General features: G+C 42.5%; 2 protein-coding genes across 9 annotated transcripts; both read right to left on the minus strand.

The window, feature by feature from the left end:
- Positions 1–263: 263 nt before the first annotated feature.
- Positions 264–6,772, minus strand: yod1 (YOD1 deubiquitinase). Of its 3 annotated transcripts, none has more exons than XM_048255176.1 (3): positions 6,684–6,772; positions 2,764–2,988; positions 264–2,170 (listed from the first exon to the last, which is right to left on the minus strand). In XM_048255176.1, exons 2-3 carry the CDS (start codon positions 2,969–2,971, stop codon positions 1,452–1,454), a joined length of 927 nt encoding a protein of 308 aa, XP_048111133.1. In that variant the 5' UTR covers positions 2,972–2,988; positions 6,684–6,772; the 3' UTR covers positions 264–1,451. The 3 variants fall into 3 exon arrangements, with proteins under 3 accessions (XP_048111133.1, XP_048111134.1, XP_048111135.1); XM_048255177.1 differs by lacking the exon at positions 6,684–6,772 and adding an exon at positions 4,047–4,110; XM_048255178.1 differs by lacking the exon at positions 6,684–6,772 and adding an exon at positions 3,672–3,924.
- Positions 2,904–16,670, minus strand: pfkfb2b (6-phosphofructo-2-kinase/fructose-2,6-biphosphatase 2b). 6 transcript variants are annotated; one of them, XR_007194856.1, is made up of 18 exons: positions 16,515–16,670; positions 15,794–15,958; positions 14,998–15,123; positions 14,475–14,571; positions 12,740–12,806; positions 12,316–12,390; positions 12,179–12,235; positions 11,907–12,031; positions 11,515–11,722; positions 11,152–11,298; positions 10,593–10,697; positions 10,363–10,492; positions 9,960–10,022; positions 9,640–9,704; positions 8,658–8,852; positions 7,783–7,805; positions 6,684–6,826; positions 2,904–2,988 (listed from the first exon to the last, which is right to left on the minus strand). XR_007194856.1 is itself a non-coding variant. In XM_048255171.1 (17 exons), the coding sequence occupies exons 2-17, from the start codon at positions 15,876–15,878 to the stop codon at positions 6,757–6,759; spliced, it is 1,638 nt and encodes a 545-aa protein (XP_048111128.1). In that variant the 5' UTR covers positions 15,879–15,958; positions 16,515–16,670; the 3' UTR covers positions 4,225–6,756. The 6 variants fall into 6 exon arrangements, 4 of the variants coding, with proteins under 4 accessions (XP_048111128.1, XP_048111130.1, XP_048111129.1 ...); XR_007194857.1 differs by lacking the exon at positions 7,783–7,805; XM_048255171.1 differs by lacking the exon at positions 2,904–2,988 and having other exon boundaries at positions 4,225–6,826.
- Positions 16,671–16,778: the final 108 nt, after the last annotated feature.

Raw genomic sequence — 16,778 nt, forward strand, 5'->3', positions numbered from 1 at the left:
CACTAAACGCACCATGACCGTTGTGTAGGCCTACCCATTTGGGACTCTGGACCTGATGAGCCCCTTTCGCACGCACTACTCGCACTTCGACAAAGGTCTTCAGAAGTTTCTGTTGGTGAACATTTTGAAAATAATAATAATAAAAAAGACCACTTTGCTGACAGTACCTGACTGCAAATGTATTCAGTGTGTACATCTACATGAGATTTCCAACAACAGCTTTAGTATACATTCTAAAGTATATAAATTAAAAAATACACCACTCAAACCACCATCACTCTTTATTATCCCCTGATTTAAAATCAGAACCAAAAACAATCACTTCTTCCAAGTTTGCAAAAGGTCCTGCATGACATCGTTTGGTAATCTGAAAGAAAATGCTTAAAAAAATGTAACAATACACTGAAATCAAGCCATCACACGTTCCTGTTGCATCATAGCCAAGCCCAAACATTCACCAAAAAAGAAATCAATAAAATTATCATTTTAAATTGTAGCACCATTGCCATCCTCGGTAGTCTGCATCAGAGGAAATGGTAAATTCATTAATCCCTTGTCAAGTAAACATAAAAAACAAACAACAAAATCAAGAAGTCCTTTCATACAAAACAAATGATGCCACTTAAAGCTAGTAATTGTCCATCGTCTAACTAAGATACTCATTTTGATCTTCAGTGACTACTTTTTTTTTGTTTGTTTTATTTTTTCAAGTAACAGCAATTAGTGTACCAACAGATACTGAGAACTTGTGTAGAGCTTCCAACCTGGGTGTCAAGTAGGCTCTTAAGAGTCCAAGACTTGACAAAAAATGTCACTCACTCATAATTCACTCACTCTCTCTCTCTCTCTCTCACACGCACACACACACACGCACACACACACGGGTTTTGCAGTAGTGCCACAGCAGTGTAGTGAGATGCTTCGATAAAGGCATTCTGTGTGAGAATGAAAGTTACGTGTGTTTTGTTTGTTTTGGTTTCAAGAGAAACCTCTTGTCGGCCTACGTGCTCAAACCCATAAGATGGTCCACCATTATGCATTTGTGTTTGTGTCTCTGTGTTAGCTTACAATACTGAGCTGATTTCTGAGAACTAAGACACCACAGGAACACTGAAACAGCAGTCTTTCACCTCAGGAGAGGAAGGACGATCGGCTTTTAATACTGACGTGGTGGGACCAGACAGTGCGACTGAGGGAGCGTCTCTTGGCTGTGCTGGGCAATGTGAGGTAGACGACAGCACACACTGGGGTGGGTAGCCGTGAGGTGCGGCAGGGTCAGGAGGAGGGTGAGGGCTCTGAGGCAAGTGTTCTTTAGTGGGGGAGGTTATGTGAGGTGGGCAGGAAGGGGTAACGTTATTGGTGGTCGTGAAGGTGAACGGAGTGGGGGGGAAGAAAGCAGGGCTTGGTGGTAAGATCAGCAGACCATCCCTTTGTTTCCTCTGCTTCTATGCTCACACTTCCCCAAAGTTGGTGTGGCCGGTCTCCTTGGCGTGCTGCCGCGCCTCCTTCTGTCCCACCAGGCCCATCTGGCACACCATGCAGCGCAGCGCGAAGCGGTTTACGTCCGTGAACTGGCGCTTGCGCCGTGCCTCGTCCGCCAGCTCCAGGGCCTGTGCCAGTGTCACGTCGTCCGTCGTGGAGAACACTGTCTGGGGCGGCGTGTCCGAGCCCGCCGCCACCTTCTGCAACGGGTCGTAGTGGATGCCGTCGTAGATGAGCATCACGCGCTTCTGGTAACCGGCGTCCTCGCCGAACCGGTCCACACGCACCGTCTGCGTGTCCACCACGCAGATCTCGCACTGGTAGAATTTGGAGAGGATGGACACCTCGATGGCGCCGCCCCAGGTGTCTTCGCGCCGGATCCAGGCGCAGTATTCGTCGTTGGTCTTGCCCAGCACGGCCTCCGAGTAGGCAGTGGGATCGCTGGCCACGATCTGGGCAATGAGGCCGCGCATCTCGGGGGCGCACGTCGGCTCATACACGCCGCCCTCCACCACGTAGTGCACACTGGTGAACAAGCAGGAGTTGTCGGCCGGCACCACCCGCCGCTCTAGCGTTGGCCCGGTGTTGCCCAGGGAGGGCCCCTTGGGCACATTGGTGGGCGCTGCAGGCGTGGGTGTCGTCTGGGGCTTGGGCTTGTTCTTCTCCTCCTCCACAATGAGCGTGTCTCCTGGTGACCACAGAAAAGAAACATTGCCATAAGACACGTGTCACTTTGGAGGTATACCACTCTTTTCACGGTACTAATGCATAGTTAATTTGGTCAACAACAGTTGTTTTAAATGTGCTCTGTAAATAATATTACTTTTCTCCTGATAGTAACAGTCGTCAACCTAATTGGCTTAAAACATAAAATACCAGATGCAGTGTTTCCCCCAGAATTAAATTCTATTTGTGGTGGTAGGTGACGGGTGTGTTCACAGTTTTGAACAAATGTGCACAAAGGTGGTTATGATGCTAACTGGATTTAATCACGATTTAGCCAGTAGTCTTCTATGCGAGCAATAATCCTTGCAGGATTTTTAATGTTTTCTTTAAACGTGCATGCAGGTTCATTGAGGGACATAGACACAAGGAGAGGCTGCGCAAAGGCGCACATAGCTCTACAATGACAGGATTTCATCCTAGAACAACATAGAAAATCATTGTGTGGTGGTCAGTGTTAATATTATGGTGGGCCGCCACAAATAAGCAACAATGTATGGGAAACACAGGCGTGTCAAATAATCCAAAGAAACAACCTCTAGAATAGAGGACTTGCACCTGATTTGATGGGGTAGTCCTTGAGGGTGGCATCTCCATCGCGAAAGTCAAGGCTAGAGGGAGGATAGCCCACCATGATTTTCTGGACTTCACACGGGATCCCGGTAAGCTCCTCTACCTTGTGTTTCAGCTCCTGGACACAGGATTGGTGTGTGAGGCCCTGCATTAGATGGGTCCCATTTTTGGCCTTGCAACGCAGACGCAGCATCCTGGGCTCCTATGAATCTGCACGGAATGAAAATGGACCACAATAAAGAGGCACATCCAACTCAGATGACTATTTGATGTGTGTGCATTGGAACAAACAAAGGAAATAACCCCATTACAACCACACTGACAAGTGGAAGCCTAGTGGTGATGCACCTTTTATGAATGTTAAAACGAAACTGACAGATTAAATTATTTCTTAACAGTAACAGGATTTTGCCTCTGGGTTTAAAGGCAGAATTTAACTTGAGCAGATCACACAGGATGAGGTAATGGGCTCACAGCAACTGGCCACCAAATGCACCTAGAAATGTTACGTTTTTTGGGCAGGTGAAGTGTTATAGCAAGTTCTTCGTCTATAACGTTTATTGGAGGACAAAACTAGGCCTAATCTTGATTCCACAACACAGACAGAACAAAACATAGGGTGGCTAGCCAACTAACGTTAGCTCTCTTACTGGATAAAAATGCTATCTAAAGTTTAGCAAGATGGGGAAGTTCAATATGTTTACGATCCAAATGCTATTGACATGTAAGTCAATACGCTCGTATTACTAACTAGCCGTAGTTTATTTCCCCCTTTCCTATTATTCACAAGACTGTGTTGAATGTCTACTGACAACGCGCCACCCAAGCCCATGGTCTAAAACACAAAAGAAAAGCTTGGCTTGCATTGCTTCGAAAAGCTAAATACTGCTAACATTTGCTAGCGGGTGCTCAGCCTTTCCAATACGAATTGTAATTCAAATCCGCTACTTGGTAAACTAAGAATGTTGCTAAAGTAAGGGGCTGTATTTAAAGTAACCACAGCCCATTTGTTATCAATTACATGACTCGTTGGCTTAGCTAACTGGCTGTCTATCTCGTCCATAGCAGGCTAGCGTTAGCTTGTTGAATTAGGGCTAACTAGCCAACCAGCTATTTGCCATCTAGATTAACTCTGCTTGTAAGAAGTTGTAACGTAGCGTTTACACAGAATCAGCATCATAAAATGGTGCCAATGACACTTCAAGTGATTACAGAAAACAGCGAACAATAATTTCAGCCCACAGGGTATAAAGTTCGTTTCCTCTTACCACTCTTCTCCTCTCAAAACAACACTACACACTGACAACTCACATGCGTATTTCGTCATCAAAGAACACAATATGACGTAAATAACACCATCCCTTTCGCGCAGAAAGAGAAAACATGGTGTTTTAAATGTAGCCTATCAGTAATATTAATTACACATTCAATAATCACAGCTCATGGTATATTTTAAGCATTTTAATATACCGATTATATTTGTATTATTACAGCCATAAATGTGATTCTACCGACAACAGCTTAACTAAACGGGAGACAGCACAAAATATATGTAGAGAAAACATGACAAATCTGGATATTACAGTAGATTATGAGCTTTTGCGTTTCAGCATCACAGAAAGACAGTTGTTATTGACCTGACAAACTGATAACTCAACTCGATAACACATTCAATAGTAGGCCTAACACAGCAACAGTTCCAGAACAAGTCTGACTTGTTGTAACCCAATGAACTAGACAGACTTGTTGAAACCGTCATGGCACCTTACTGGACACAATTCAGCAGAGGTGCTCTCAAAAACTTCAGTGTATATTAGTCAAATAGAAGCATTGTCACAAGGTGGATACAGTACTTTCAGTTTCTCCAGAGGCACAGCATGTACAACAAAAGCACATTTGATACATCAATGGTTTTCATCAAGTTCTCTCAAAAGTCCCTACAAGTAATTCAAATGCAGTTCAAAACCAAGACAGTGTTTTACTGAACAAACAGTCTGTCCACCACAAATCTCACATTTACAGCTGCATTGTACAGTGTGCGATGGAGCAACAGTAGGCCCCAGTTCATATTTCCTTTTTTGTAGCAAAATTCGACATGAACATGAAACAAATGTATGCAAACATATGTACATCCTTCAGTATGGTTGTCACCCCTAAAAAAGCATATTTCTATAAATATCATCTACATATTTAATATAGCTTTTGCTGGTAGGCTCTAATATCAAAGCGCTCACTTGTATTACAAAAACAAGTCACTCAGAATCTTGCCAAATTGACATAAAAACATTCTTCAAAACTGAATTCCCAACTTATGTTATTTGATTTTATCTGATGCCGAATGGAGTTTTCTTTAAAATTGCAAAATGTTTTCCATCTGAAATCTGAAAATAAAATATTTTCATAACATGTGTGTTGGTCAATTTGATTAAGGCCTGTTTCAAAATGTATAATGACATAGGGTGAAACAACCCCAGCCAAATCCAATTCATGCAGTGTATTAAATTTTCTGTCAAATCTACTGCAATGATATCCTCCTAGCAGACCACTGAGCTCAAGAGCACATAAAAAATTATTTCTGACAAAGGAGCTGTGAAAGGCACAATAATATCCTTTTGTAGCAGTAAGTGAAGATATATCTTGGTGAAGTTTTGGTGTGCACTATTTTTTTTACCTGCCTCTACCCCTGCTCCGAGAATGTAGGCATATAGTTAAAGTGTCATTTTACAACAAGGGGGCGCTACCATTCAACTAAAGGCAAAATGGCCTGCGTTGCCTCCAGCGTTTTTGAAGTCAGTTTACACATTTCATCAGCTATTCCTGTGCATGTCAAACTTTTGAAATAATCTGAACAGTTATTTTAAAAACAAACCCTCCACAACCATTCAACAAATTAGCCAGATGTTCATCCATGTAATTTGGATAGCATATTGACGATGTTGAAAGGGAACCCAACATGACAACAGTTTTTGGTCCCTTCATCACTTTATGAAGCCTTTCTTTACTATTAAGTGACCAAAATGTCACCTAATCTTCTAGAATCTTCTGAAAACTGCCTCGTCCATTTCTTTGAGGTACAAGTGTATGTGGAGTAAGCTTGCTCTATCCCTAAATGAACTTAAACCTGTAATGCATTCCCACAATAAGACCTCCTCAAAAATATAATAAGCTAACTATTTGCAATAATAACTATAATAACTAATTGCAATGCAAACCTCTAGCTTTACTACACAAATAAATATTCAAATCAAGTTGATGCATTCATATAGATCATTTTTGGTGTCTTTGCACTAAGATTTAAGCGTGTGAGACATTTCTGTATTGTCTTATCAGACATAACCATAGTCATCTATTCCAATTCTTCAATATATTAAAAAAAATAATCTTACAATCACATCGGACACAGTTAAAGCTTGTAGTGTTCACATAGCACAGGCCTTAGTGTAAAAACACAGTCATTGCCACTGCCTGATCTAGTTTCACACAAAGCCTATAAACTGTGCACAAACTGAAGAGCTTCAGTCAGTTCATTAATGTCTAAGTCTAACAGCAGACGCTTAAGACTGAACCTAGACCTGAATTCACAGAGAAAACAATGTTGTTGAGTTAGCACATTAGCAGCTACCCTTGGCTTTATCCAACATTTAGTTCTGTGACAACTGATGTTTCTTGTGAGTAGTCACAGGCTATAAGGCATTCAGCTGAAAACATTTGACTACTGAAAGCATTACATTTGGGAAGGGGTCCAGGGCCCATGTAAAGGACACATGCATAGGACTGTTCAGCTGTCTACTTGTGGATATTTGACATGCTGGTTGGTTATAACAATATGCATATACTGTATATATGTAATGTCATACAGAGGGCCACAGAGAGGAGGAGGCAGGAGGAGCAGAAAGGAAACCCACAAGGAGTTGTCTGTTGGTTGTGGGTGAGGAGGTATCAGGGAGTCTTGAGTGGAGTGTGAGTCTTCTGATAGGTCTATTCAGAAACGAACACAGTCACTAGCTTCTTCTGGGGAGTCAGAGTCATATCCTTCACACAGGGGTTCCTTGGGAAAGAAAGACGGAAATTATTACCTCTTTGGGTATAGGCAAGCTAGCCAAAAAGCCAAGAGCAGAGGTTATTCTGTAACTAATATTCGGAGATTCAAACACCGGAATGCAATAGCGTACATACATTTCATTTTCTTTATGTAACTGCTTTAAAAACATCAACATAATCTACAAATAATCGTGTACAAACAAGGAGAAGAATGTAGCATTATATGCTGTGCTGTTATGATTAGAATCCTGGTACATACGCTGAAAGGCTATCATCGCTAACTGTTCAATTAAAAATGTTTTTGGCTTTTTTTCTGTTACAACACAAATCCTTTCACGGCAGATGGCAAAATCCAACAACACAATACAAAAGATTCAATCAGACATCACCAGTACCCATTGCGAATCAACAAAGAAACATTGAACAATACAGGAAACAATCTCAATAAAGACTGGTGAGTTTGATTGAATTCACTAATGCAGATGGTGTACTAGTATTACACTCATAGTAAAGTAAAACAAGCAGCCAAAAGCCATAGCTCCATAAAAATATTTACATTGCAATCTATAGCATGCAAATAACCGTGTCAGTGGCAGTGCATGAATGCAAAACTTTTTAACACATCAAAACAAAACAAATTAAATTGTTTTGCTGCTTGCATAGTTGTGAGCATACACCTCAGATGCAACCCACAGCAGTTTGATGAAAAGAGTTTACGAGTTATATTTATGTTTGATGGGTGACCCACAGAATAACTGGCTAGGACAACAAGTTAATCATCAACTACCTGATCGTAGTGTGATCTACAGGCAATAAAAAAGGTAAAAAATGCAAAACAAACTGTGAGGTTAGAGAACCATTTGTGTGAAACTATCCGTGAAGGGGTGAATCCACACAACAGGCTAAAAAAAAGGGAGGTAAAAAAGTCAGAGAAGCACAGCGGAAGTCTCCAAAAATACTCACAGACAGCTGTTTCCTAAGCGGGGCTGTGAAGATGAAGGGAGAGGGGGACACAGAGAGGAAGAGAGGAGAGATAGAAATGGAAACAGGAGCTGAAGCACAGTACTGACGAGGCCAAGCAAACAGGCTCTACTATGCAAGGTAAGCCTGTGGTAATAGTATGTGTCATTTTAATGTGTGAATAAGCCACGTTAAGTTAGCTGTAGTGTTGTAGTTTTTTAGCTAATATAATCATTATAATTATCATTAAGTGGTAGATAAATATGAGTTAAAAGCAGACAACAGATCCTTCAAATGATCTTAAAGAGGACTACAGTTTGTTTGTGTTATAGTACATGAAACTAAAAGTGCCAACTGTTTGGATCTGTGTTCCCAGCTTGACCTTGAGGGAGACTTCACACATTCTCTAACCATTATATTTGTAAATAACATCAGCATAGTCTAAATGTGATGGATTGATTGGTTGATGCCTAGAACTCAGGAGCCACAAAAAAATAAGAGGGAAAAAAAAGCACCGCATCCAGTACACATCACGATAATGAACAGGCCGAGCAAAAACAGAGGACATGCAGACAGTGCAACCCAGATATTGAGATACAGCAGGGCAAGCAATTAGGATGAGAGGAAGTCCAGGGGAAAACAAAACAAAGCCCAATGGAGAGTATTTCAAGGCATGCCAATCACAGACACGGTTAACTCCACTTTACGAGGCACGGGGAGAGTTAAGTGGAACCTGTGGGAAAGGATTGGTTTGTTTGCGAGGGAAGCACGAGCACAGGAGATAGAAGTTATCAGGTTTTCAACAAAGGCCGAGGTAGGCAGCAAGGACTTTGTGGAGAGAGAGAGCGAGAGTGCCGCCCAAGGAGTCAAACACTAACTTGGCTTTGTTGATGCATCAGCTCCCCCTCTGGCGTCCCGGGGAACTGCAGGGCAGAGGGGGAGGGGGCGAGGGGCAGCCAGGGCCGGTTGCCGGCGCTGTAGAGCCGGGGGCGTTTAATCTGGTCGTGACTGGAAAGAGGGGTGAAACTATTCCGTCGGAGCAGGACGGGTGCGGGCTCTCTTCGCACTTTACCCTGGTTGAAGATGGGAGAGACCACCAGGAGGGTTAAGCAGGAAGAATCACAGCCCTCTCAACCAGCTCCCCCCCCCTCCCTCTCAAAGCAAATCAAAACTAAAACCTCACACACTGATCTCCCTGAGTAAATGATTCATCACTCACAGAATCCTAACTCGCTGATAACACATTCACAGACCCAGCGGGAGACCAAACAGAATTTCAAAACTGAGCCACTGCCAGTCAGATACATCAGTAAACAGCACTCCACACAACAATCCACTCTACATGATGACGGTCGACCATGAAATGACTGAATGTTGAGGATCTTGACCACAGGAAATAATTTGACTAAAAGGGGATTTATAGGGGAAGCGGTAAGAGATCTAGTATCTGAGGGCTTGCTTCATGAGGAGAAAAGTACTGCACCACATGTTGGTTACTGGATACAGAAAGAAGGACAGTTGAAAATAAGGGACACATATCTAACTAGCACAGCTTTACCATGTATCCAAATCCATTTAAGCCCGTGACTAAAATGGCATTTGTGATATGGAAGTGAAGATACATGCACCTTTCAGGCCATTCTACGTAAGAGAAGATAAATAGCAACATGCTAAACAGTCATTTCTAACTGCTACTCAGTGTCACTGCATGCTGTAGCTATGCAGTGGCTGTGTGTTCAGTAACCCTTGCGGTCATGCAATGCAGTAACTAACAGGTCAAGTGTGCTGAGAGAGGGAGATGGCGGATTGAACATGTTGCAGTGGCAGGCATGACGTGTCAAGGTACTGGAGGGGACTTACGAGGGGTCGGTCGCGGTGGGTGCTCACGGCTTCCACATTCAGGTAAAACGTCTCCACTTTGCAACCTGGGTGATGGGAGTCATTAACGTTCCACTCATATTGGAATAAAATGTGTTTTCGTTAATATCTAGCAGTAGGTCACACACAAAAGACAAAAGATTGCAGTACATAATTCCCACTGCAATCCGGTAAGATTATCTTTTCAGTAGAATAAGGGGTGCCTGCATATTTTTAAAAAAAGATAAGATACAGAATTGTATGAAATCATACCAATGAAAAACAAGTTAAAAGTAAAAAAAAAAAAACTTTACAGATCTTACCATAAGCCACTGGTGTCAGTTTCAGAACTGTATGGAGAGGACATTTCAAGTAGGGTAGGTCATCTAAACACCAAACCAAAACAACATCTTCACATCTATCAATCACATCTTTTTAATGATTTCCCTTCAATAAAAACAATGTGTTGTGATCTATCACAATACTTATGTAACACAGGTTTTAGAGCACATCCTGATCAATCCACCATGGATGTTAACAAAGTAAATGATATATAATGAATACATTTTATTTATCTAACTGGCATGGTGTAGAGCAGTGGTAACATCACAGACTGACAATCAATTTGATTCCGGAACTCACTGTTGCGAGTCTGTGTCGCTTTAGTGTCTGCTAAACATCAGTCAACTTTAACTTTAACGTCAACATACAGCAGCTTTACCTCACCTGCACTTTTGTCCAGAAAGTAGGCCAGCAGACAGCGCATGACTGCCTGGTGGCAGATGACCAGCACATTCCCCTGGCGCTCCAGCTCCATGATCACTGGCTCCAGACGCTGCACCAGATCCTGGTAAGACTATGGCAAGAGAGGTGGGACACACAGAGTTTATAACAGTTGAAAGTTTTAAGTGTGGTAAGAATAAGGAGAAGACTCTGTGTGCTTGCTGCGATCATACCTCTCCTCCGGGGTAACGGTAGTGATACTTGTCCTGATCTCTCAAGGCAAACTCTTCTGGGAATGTGTTCTGGATCATTTCATACGTCATCTCCTCACACACACCCTGCAGCGTACACATACAGTGAGTTAAGAGGGATTGAATTGAATATTTGCCCATTGAAAATGTATTATTATTCTGAATTCAGGACATTCTGGTCATCAAAACTGGGCTAAAGTACAGCTGTCAGAACTGCAATTAATAAGGGGATTGCTTACTGTATACAGGCACATCAAACACTTTCATAAGCACTGTTAAGAGTTTTTCTTTTTGAAACTGTTAAATGACAAATTATGTTGAAATGAGTCAAATACTACACTGAAAAAAAATGACTAATGAGAATGAGATAGTAGATTGTCTAATATTCCAACACTCATTCCTAACATTCTTGCACCTTAGCAAGACCCTGTTTACCAGCAACAAAAGGTTACGGAATTTCAGGTTCCAGGTTTAAGTTGAATTATCCTTTCACCGATCTGGATGGACTCATCTAAACGACCAGAAGTGAGTGAGTACTAACAGCGTCTATCTCATTGAGGATCTTCCACTGCTCATAGGGGACCCCCAGCTCCTCCGCAGTCTGAATGGTGCGCCTCAGCTGACTGGTCCACACCTTCAGGTCTGACAGCTTGTGCTCCTCAATGAAGTCACGCAGCGCATGGGAAAACTACAGCAAGACATGAAAAGAGTACCCCTAGCATTAGATATGGAATTGTGCTTATGTTTCTGTAATCAGGATGACAAATGAGACAAACGCACTAAACCCATGAGGATTACAGAGTGGTATCAGCCATTCAGGAAACTGTTGACACTGTTCACATGCATGAGCACAAGGGGTCAGTTAAAAAAAGTGAAGTAAACAAATAAAGCGTTCTTTGTGCACCTGCTTTCCTCGTGGGGAGAGTTCGGAGTCACCGCCGATGCGGCCCTGCATGTTGTGGTCACTCTCACCGTGTCGGCACAGGTAGATGGAGTGGGAGTGCACATGGATGTTCATGAGGTAGTACACAATCTTACTCTGGATGTAGTCCTGCACGCGGTTCACCAGGAACTGACGACCCACATTCATCACCTTGATGAACGATAAGTCTCTGCAGAGACAACACAGGTGATGCAGCAGAAAAAGACCGTTATAACCACAAACAGAATAGCTACAGTGTGTATCACTGCCAAGTTAATCAACTTGTAAAAGTAGCTGAAACTCTCAGGCTAACTGAAATTACAAAAATGGTAGTACCGGATAAGCTAAAAATACTGTTCATCCAAATATCTTACTTGTCACATTCATCAGGGTCCAGTGGCTGATATGTCACTTTGTAGCATTCGATCCGCTTCAGGAAGTCATCCATCACCCTGTCCCTGTTGCTTTCTGGGTAATCTGGACTTGAGACCTTCACTTCCTGTGCAGGAAAAGGATTGCAGAAAACAGAAAGAATGTGTTGACACAAGACTTAATACCGAAATGAAAAAGAAAGATATAAACCATGTACCAGAATACATAATTCTAAAACCTATTCTAAAAAGGATTTTCGAATATCAGGACTCACCATAATATTGGCAGCAATGACTTCAGGATCGTCACACACAGACTCCACAAAGAAGACCTGGGCATGAAATGACACTTGTTACACTGTGACATTACATAAATCATAAATCCGAGATGCTGAAAGTATCTGCACCACACCTTATACGCATTCTCCTCGGCAAAGCTCAGGATGAGGTCTCGCCTCTCCCTCGTCGTGTTGGTTGCGTCAAACACCTACACAAAAACACAGCCAGTGTCAAAAACACTAAAAAACCTCCCTATGAATCCTCTTAGATACAACTCTGCTGTGTTGTGACTCATTTGCCATCTAAATCCTCTCATTAGCAAGATCACTATAGAGCATTGTAGAGAATGCTGAACCGGGATTTAAATTAGACATGACCTCGTTTAGCACACACAGAGCAGAGAGAACTAAAACATTGACTTCTCCCTCTGCAGAAGGAGAGGACAGCAATACAAAACCTATTAGAACCATCAGGGGGTACTAGTCACGAATCCCGCTTGCAATGTGTGCTTCAAGGTTGGGTGACGAGAGACTACAAGACAAAAGCTGGGGCCTTACAGCAATCTGTCCACCTTCCTCGTTCAAGTAGGCCTTCACATCTTGCAACGCCACCAACGCACACTGTCTGTGAGAAAGACAAATAATGCATTTAAATCCAATGAAATACAGCAATTGGTTGACTTTGAAGGTCAGAGTAAGTAAACTGCACTATTACACATTCAACTGCTCTATTCAACTCTGTTGGACCTACCTCAATAGTGAGCGGAGAGGATTGTACGGAAAAATTGTACGGCCTCCAGTGGCACGAGTTTATTAATGGGAGTAACAGGGTCAGCTTGAGTATTTAGGTCACTAAGGGGCTTGGAATACTTTTTGACATTACACACACACCAGTGCTCTAAACTCTAAACTGTGATCTTCTGGAAGCTGTGAGACTATTCTTCTTCTGTGAGACTTCTATACTTCACCTATGTTGTAGGTGTCAATCAAAGACTATTTAGAAGGCATATTTCAACACCAACCAATTATTGGCTCTACTAGCCTGGAGCAATTTTGCTATCTGATGAAATCTGAGCTATCACATCGCATTTTTAAAAGCAACAAATCTGATCATTAGGCTACAAAGTGGTATGGGATTATAATTAATTATTTTCCCAGCAAGGGGATTATTGTTCAGGTAGACCACTGTAACTGTAAGGACCACTGTCCTTATGAAATATTGGGGCAGATTTGGGCATAACAAAATGGGCATGATTCTATGTTATTAGCCAAGGTGCTAGGATCTCCTCAGCACACGGTGAGAGTATCACTCCATTCAGGGACACGAAACCACTGTGTTTGTCTGCACAGACTCTACAGATGGCATGAGTGTTAATATGCCAGGTGTTAGAGTATCGAGAAGACCAGCAGTTCTGGGACACATGGCATCAGCACATCAGACATAGTACATAGCAACCAGGAGAGGCCGAGCGGAAGTAAGCCTGCCAGTCAGCAGAGACGCCGACCATCTGAAACCTGACACCTGAAGTGCGCAGCCACCGCACTGCCCCATTAAAAAGGGCATTTCAAACATGCACGTTTTGTTCAGCACACAAAATCTGACCAGCATTCAGAGAGTATTGATTTTCCTACAGCTTGAGAACAGAAATAGCCTAGACCCAGTACATGTCCAAGTGTCTCTTCTCTGTTGAATTTCTTTGAGGTCTTTGTCTGTTATCGGACTCGTTGTAATTTTCAGCTGTGAAAGATTTCCACCTAGCCTTGCCATGGTTCTGCGCGTGAAAAAGGCACTACATAGAGGCTGGGTCTACAGAGGCCATAGCTTTCAATAAATCCTATGAGGAACATTCTTTGTCTGGGTTAGAGGCGAACACCAGAAGAAACAAATTAAGCGTCAACTGCACTTGTAAGATGGATAACAGCCACAGTCTAATGTTTCAAAGTATGAATGTAAAGGTGGTGTGTAGCCCTATCTCTAGTTACGCCATTTGCATAATACTATTAATCATTAATCTGTAACACCCACAGATGTTGTTTGACAAAGCTGGCAAAACTTGACAAGTTGGCAAAGCTGGCAAAACTTGACAAAACTTGACATTTAAACGAATGAGTTAAAATGTCTTCACTTCACGTGTGCAGTGTACCAAACACATGCAAGTGACTACAACAACAGCTACTAAAAAAAAAAAAAAAAAAGAGCCTTGGACAACCAGCGACTTGTTCAACCAGTTTCTGGAATGTTCCCTGAGTGTATGAAAAGGGTTTCTATACAGCAGAATGGTATACAACTTACTTCCTTATTTTCATGGCTTCCTCATTGTCATGCCTGAAAAAGTCGTAGGATTTATACGCTCTGACGGCCTCTCGACGGTACACGCCCAAATTAAACACTGCAAGGCGAACATAGTGATGTTAACAAGAGTACTGCAGATATCACTTGTGTAGCAAAAACATAGTCAGATGAAGAATATGCCTTTACAGATTACATAAATCCACAAACAGCCAAAGAAACAAGAGCATTGACTTGTGTTTTTACTTTTATAAGTATATACGTCCAAACGTCCAAAAGTATATACGTCCATATGGTCCAAAGTGCTAACCAGTAGGCCACGGTTGCCCCCACTTTTGTGTGACACAGAGCTACACTGACTGGAGCCATTGTCCTTGGGGTGAAATCCTCCCAAGTTTAAAACTCCACGAGGTTGATTCATGTCATTATGTAATTTTAAGGTCAGTCATCGTTACTCTTGTCAGACGTGCAAGGTCATTACACATATTTTATAAGACATATTAATCGTTGCAGCCCTCTCACTCACCCTTGGTTGGCACACCGATCCAGTTCAGGTAGCGGGTCAGCTTCTTTGATATGTAGGTCTTGCCCCGGGCTGGTAGGCCAATCATAACTATGACTGTAGGGGAGTTGGTCATGTAGGATGCCCATGCTGGGAGAGAGAGGGGTGTAGGGTGGGGTGGAGGAACAAGGTCAATGAGTGAGTGAAAGAGAAAGAGAGAAAGAGAGAGAAGAGAGAGAGAGAGAGAGAGAGAGAGAGAGAGAGAGAGAGAGAGAGAGGAGATACATTCTAAACAGTCCCGATGAGTGTGGGAAAAGAGCTAAAAATATATTGCTAGCAGGAGACAAAACGCGCTGCAACATCAAACAGCATTATTAAAGGAGGAGAGAGAGAGAGAGAGAGAGAGAGAGCTCAGCTGTTGGTTTCTCAAGGGAGAGGCAAGACCTGCCAAGTTGTTAACAACTAACATTATTAGCATATTAGGATATGAGTAGACAGATGTTTTGGTGCCTTAGCAGAACTATGCAGTCAATCAACTTTTTTTTTAGCACAACATGTACCTCTACTGCTGCAGGTGCAGATATAACACTTCCGTATTGGATCATTCACACAAGCGAGACAAAAACAACAGCCCTGATGTAGCCTAAATAAAATCTCTGCTGGACTTTTCAATCATATTTGCAGGACAGGTGCACAATAATAATTTCAAGAGATGCAAAAACTTGGCAAGAGCAACTCTGCATTCAGCGCCTATTTCTGTCTGTTGTCAAACCTGTTAGAAGCATTGAAAAAGCATTGAAAAGGCAGAGGCTGCACTCACATTTCTTATCCTTGCCTCGGGGTTCGGTTCTCCTGGTCTCAGCCCCACTGGCTGAACCCTTCTCTCGCTGAAGGCATGCAGACATGATGAACTTTCTGTTGTGAAGGGCTGAGCTGTAGGCTTTGGAAATGTCTTTGTCCTATGAAAACATAACTTCTGCCAGTACTGAAGGGGAAGAAAAAGCAACATAGGCAGAGCTGTTTTTGCAGGTGCTCAATTTCTCGCATGACATCACTTATCAGCTTCTGAGGATGATTCATGCTTAGTGTGGAGATGCCGCGTACACTGATGGTAAAGCCACTAGGAGCAGTCAGAGCGAATCCGTGTACGTTATGTAATAAGAGACCAGCCATGATCGAAGTATATTAAAGCACCCTGTGTAGCAAAACCGCGCCAAATCTACTCTCAGTTTCGCAGACTTCAGAAATGGATCCCGTCGGCTACGAGAACAGCAGATGACTAGTACTCAGCATCACAGGGTACCTCTGTCTACGCCATTACGAAGGATAGGACTAGGCTACTATGTTTCAAATTTGACAAATGAAATGTTAAGCTCTTAGTTAAAGTGATATATTTCACTACTTGAAGACACACCGTGTTATGTTTGATCAGACATACAGTGCTTTTGCCAATTATAATAGTTTAGCCCTTTTAACTATTGATAATAGCCGCTAGCCATTGCAGTATGTACCACGAATAAGGAAATGCACTCTTTTCTTACCGTCTGCGGGATTTTTTCCAGTGCCACAAGCAGGGAGTTTTACCTGCCTGTTCAGCGCAGCAGCCAGGTGACTGCTGTAGCCCATACAGCCCGGTGCCTACATACACCACCGACGTACTTGATGACCTTCCAAGTCATAAACGCCAAATGTTTTGGAGGTGTATCCTGACGTCATAATTTCCTTACCGTATGTCCGGTAGTACAGGGGGACTATTTCCCCCCCTCAACATAATAAATCTCTAACAAAATGAAAATAAAGTAAAA

The sequence above is a fragment of the Alosa alosa genome, chromosome 10 (assembly GCF_017589495.1).
Source record: "Alosa alosa isolate M-15738 ecotype Scorff River chromosome 10, AALO_Geno_1.1, whole genome shotgun sequence".
In the NCBI taxonomy this organism is placed as follows: Eukaryota; Metazoa; Chordata; class Actinopteri; order Clupeiformes; family Clupeidae; genus Alosa; species Alosa alosa.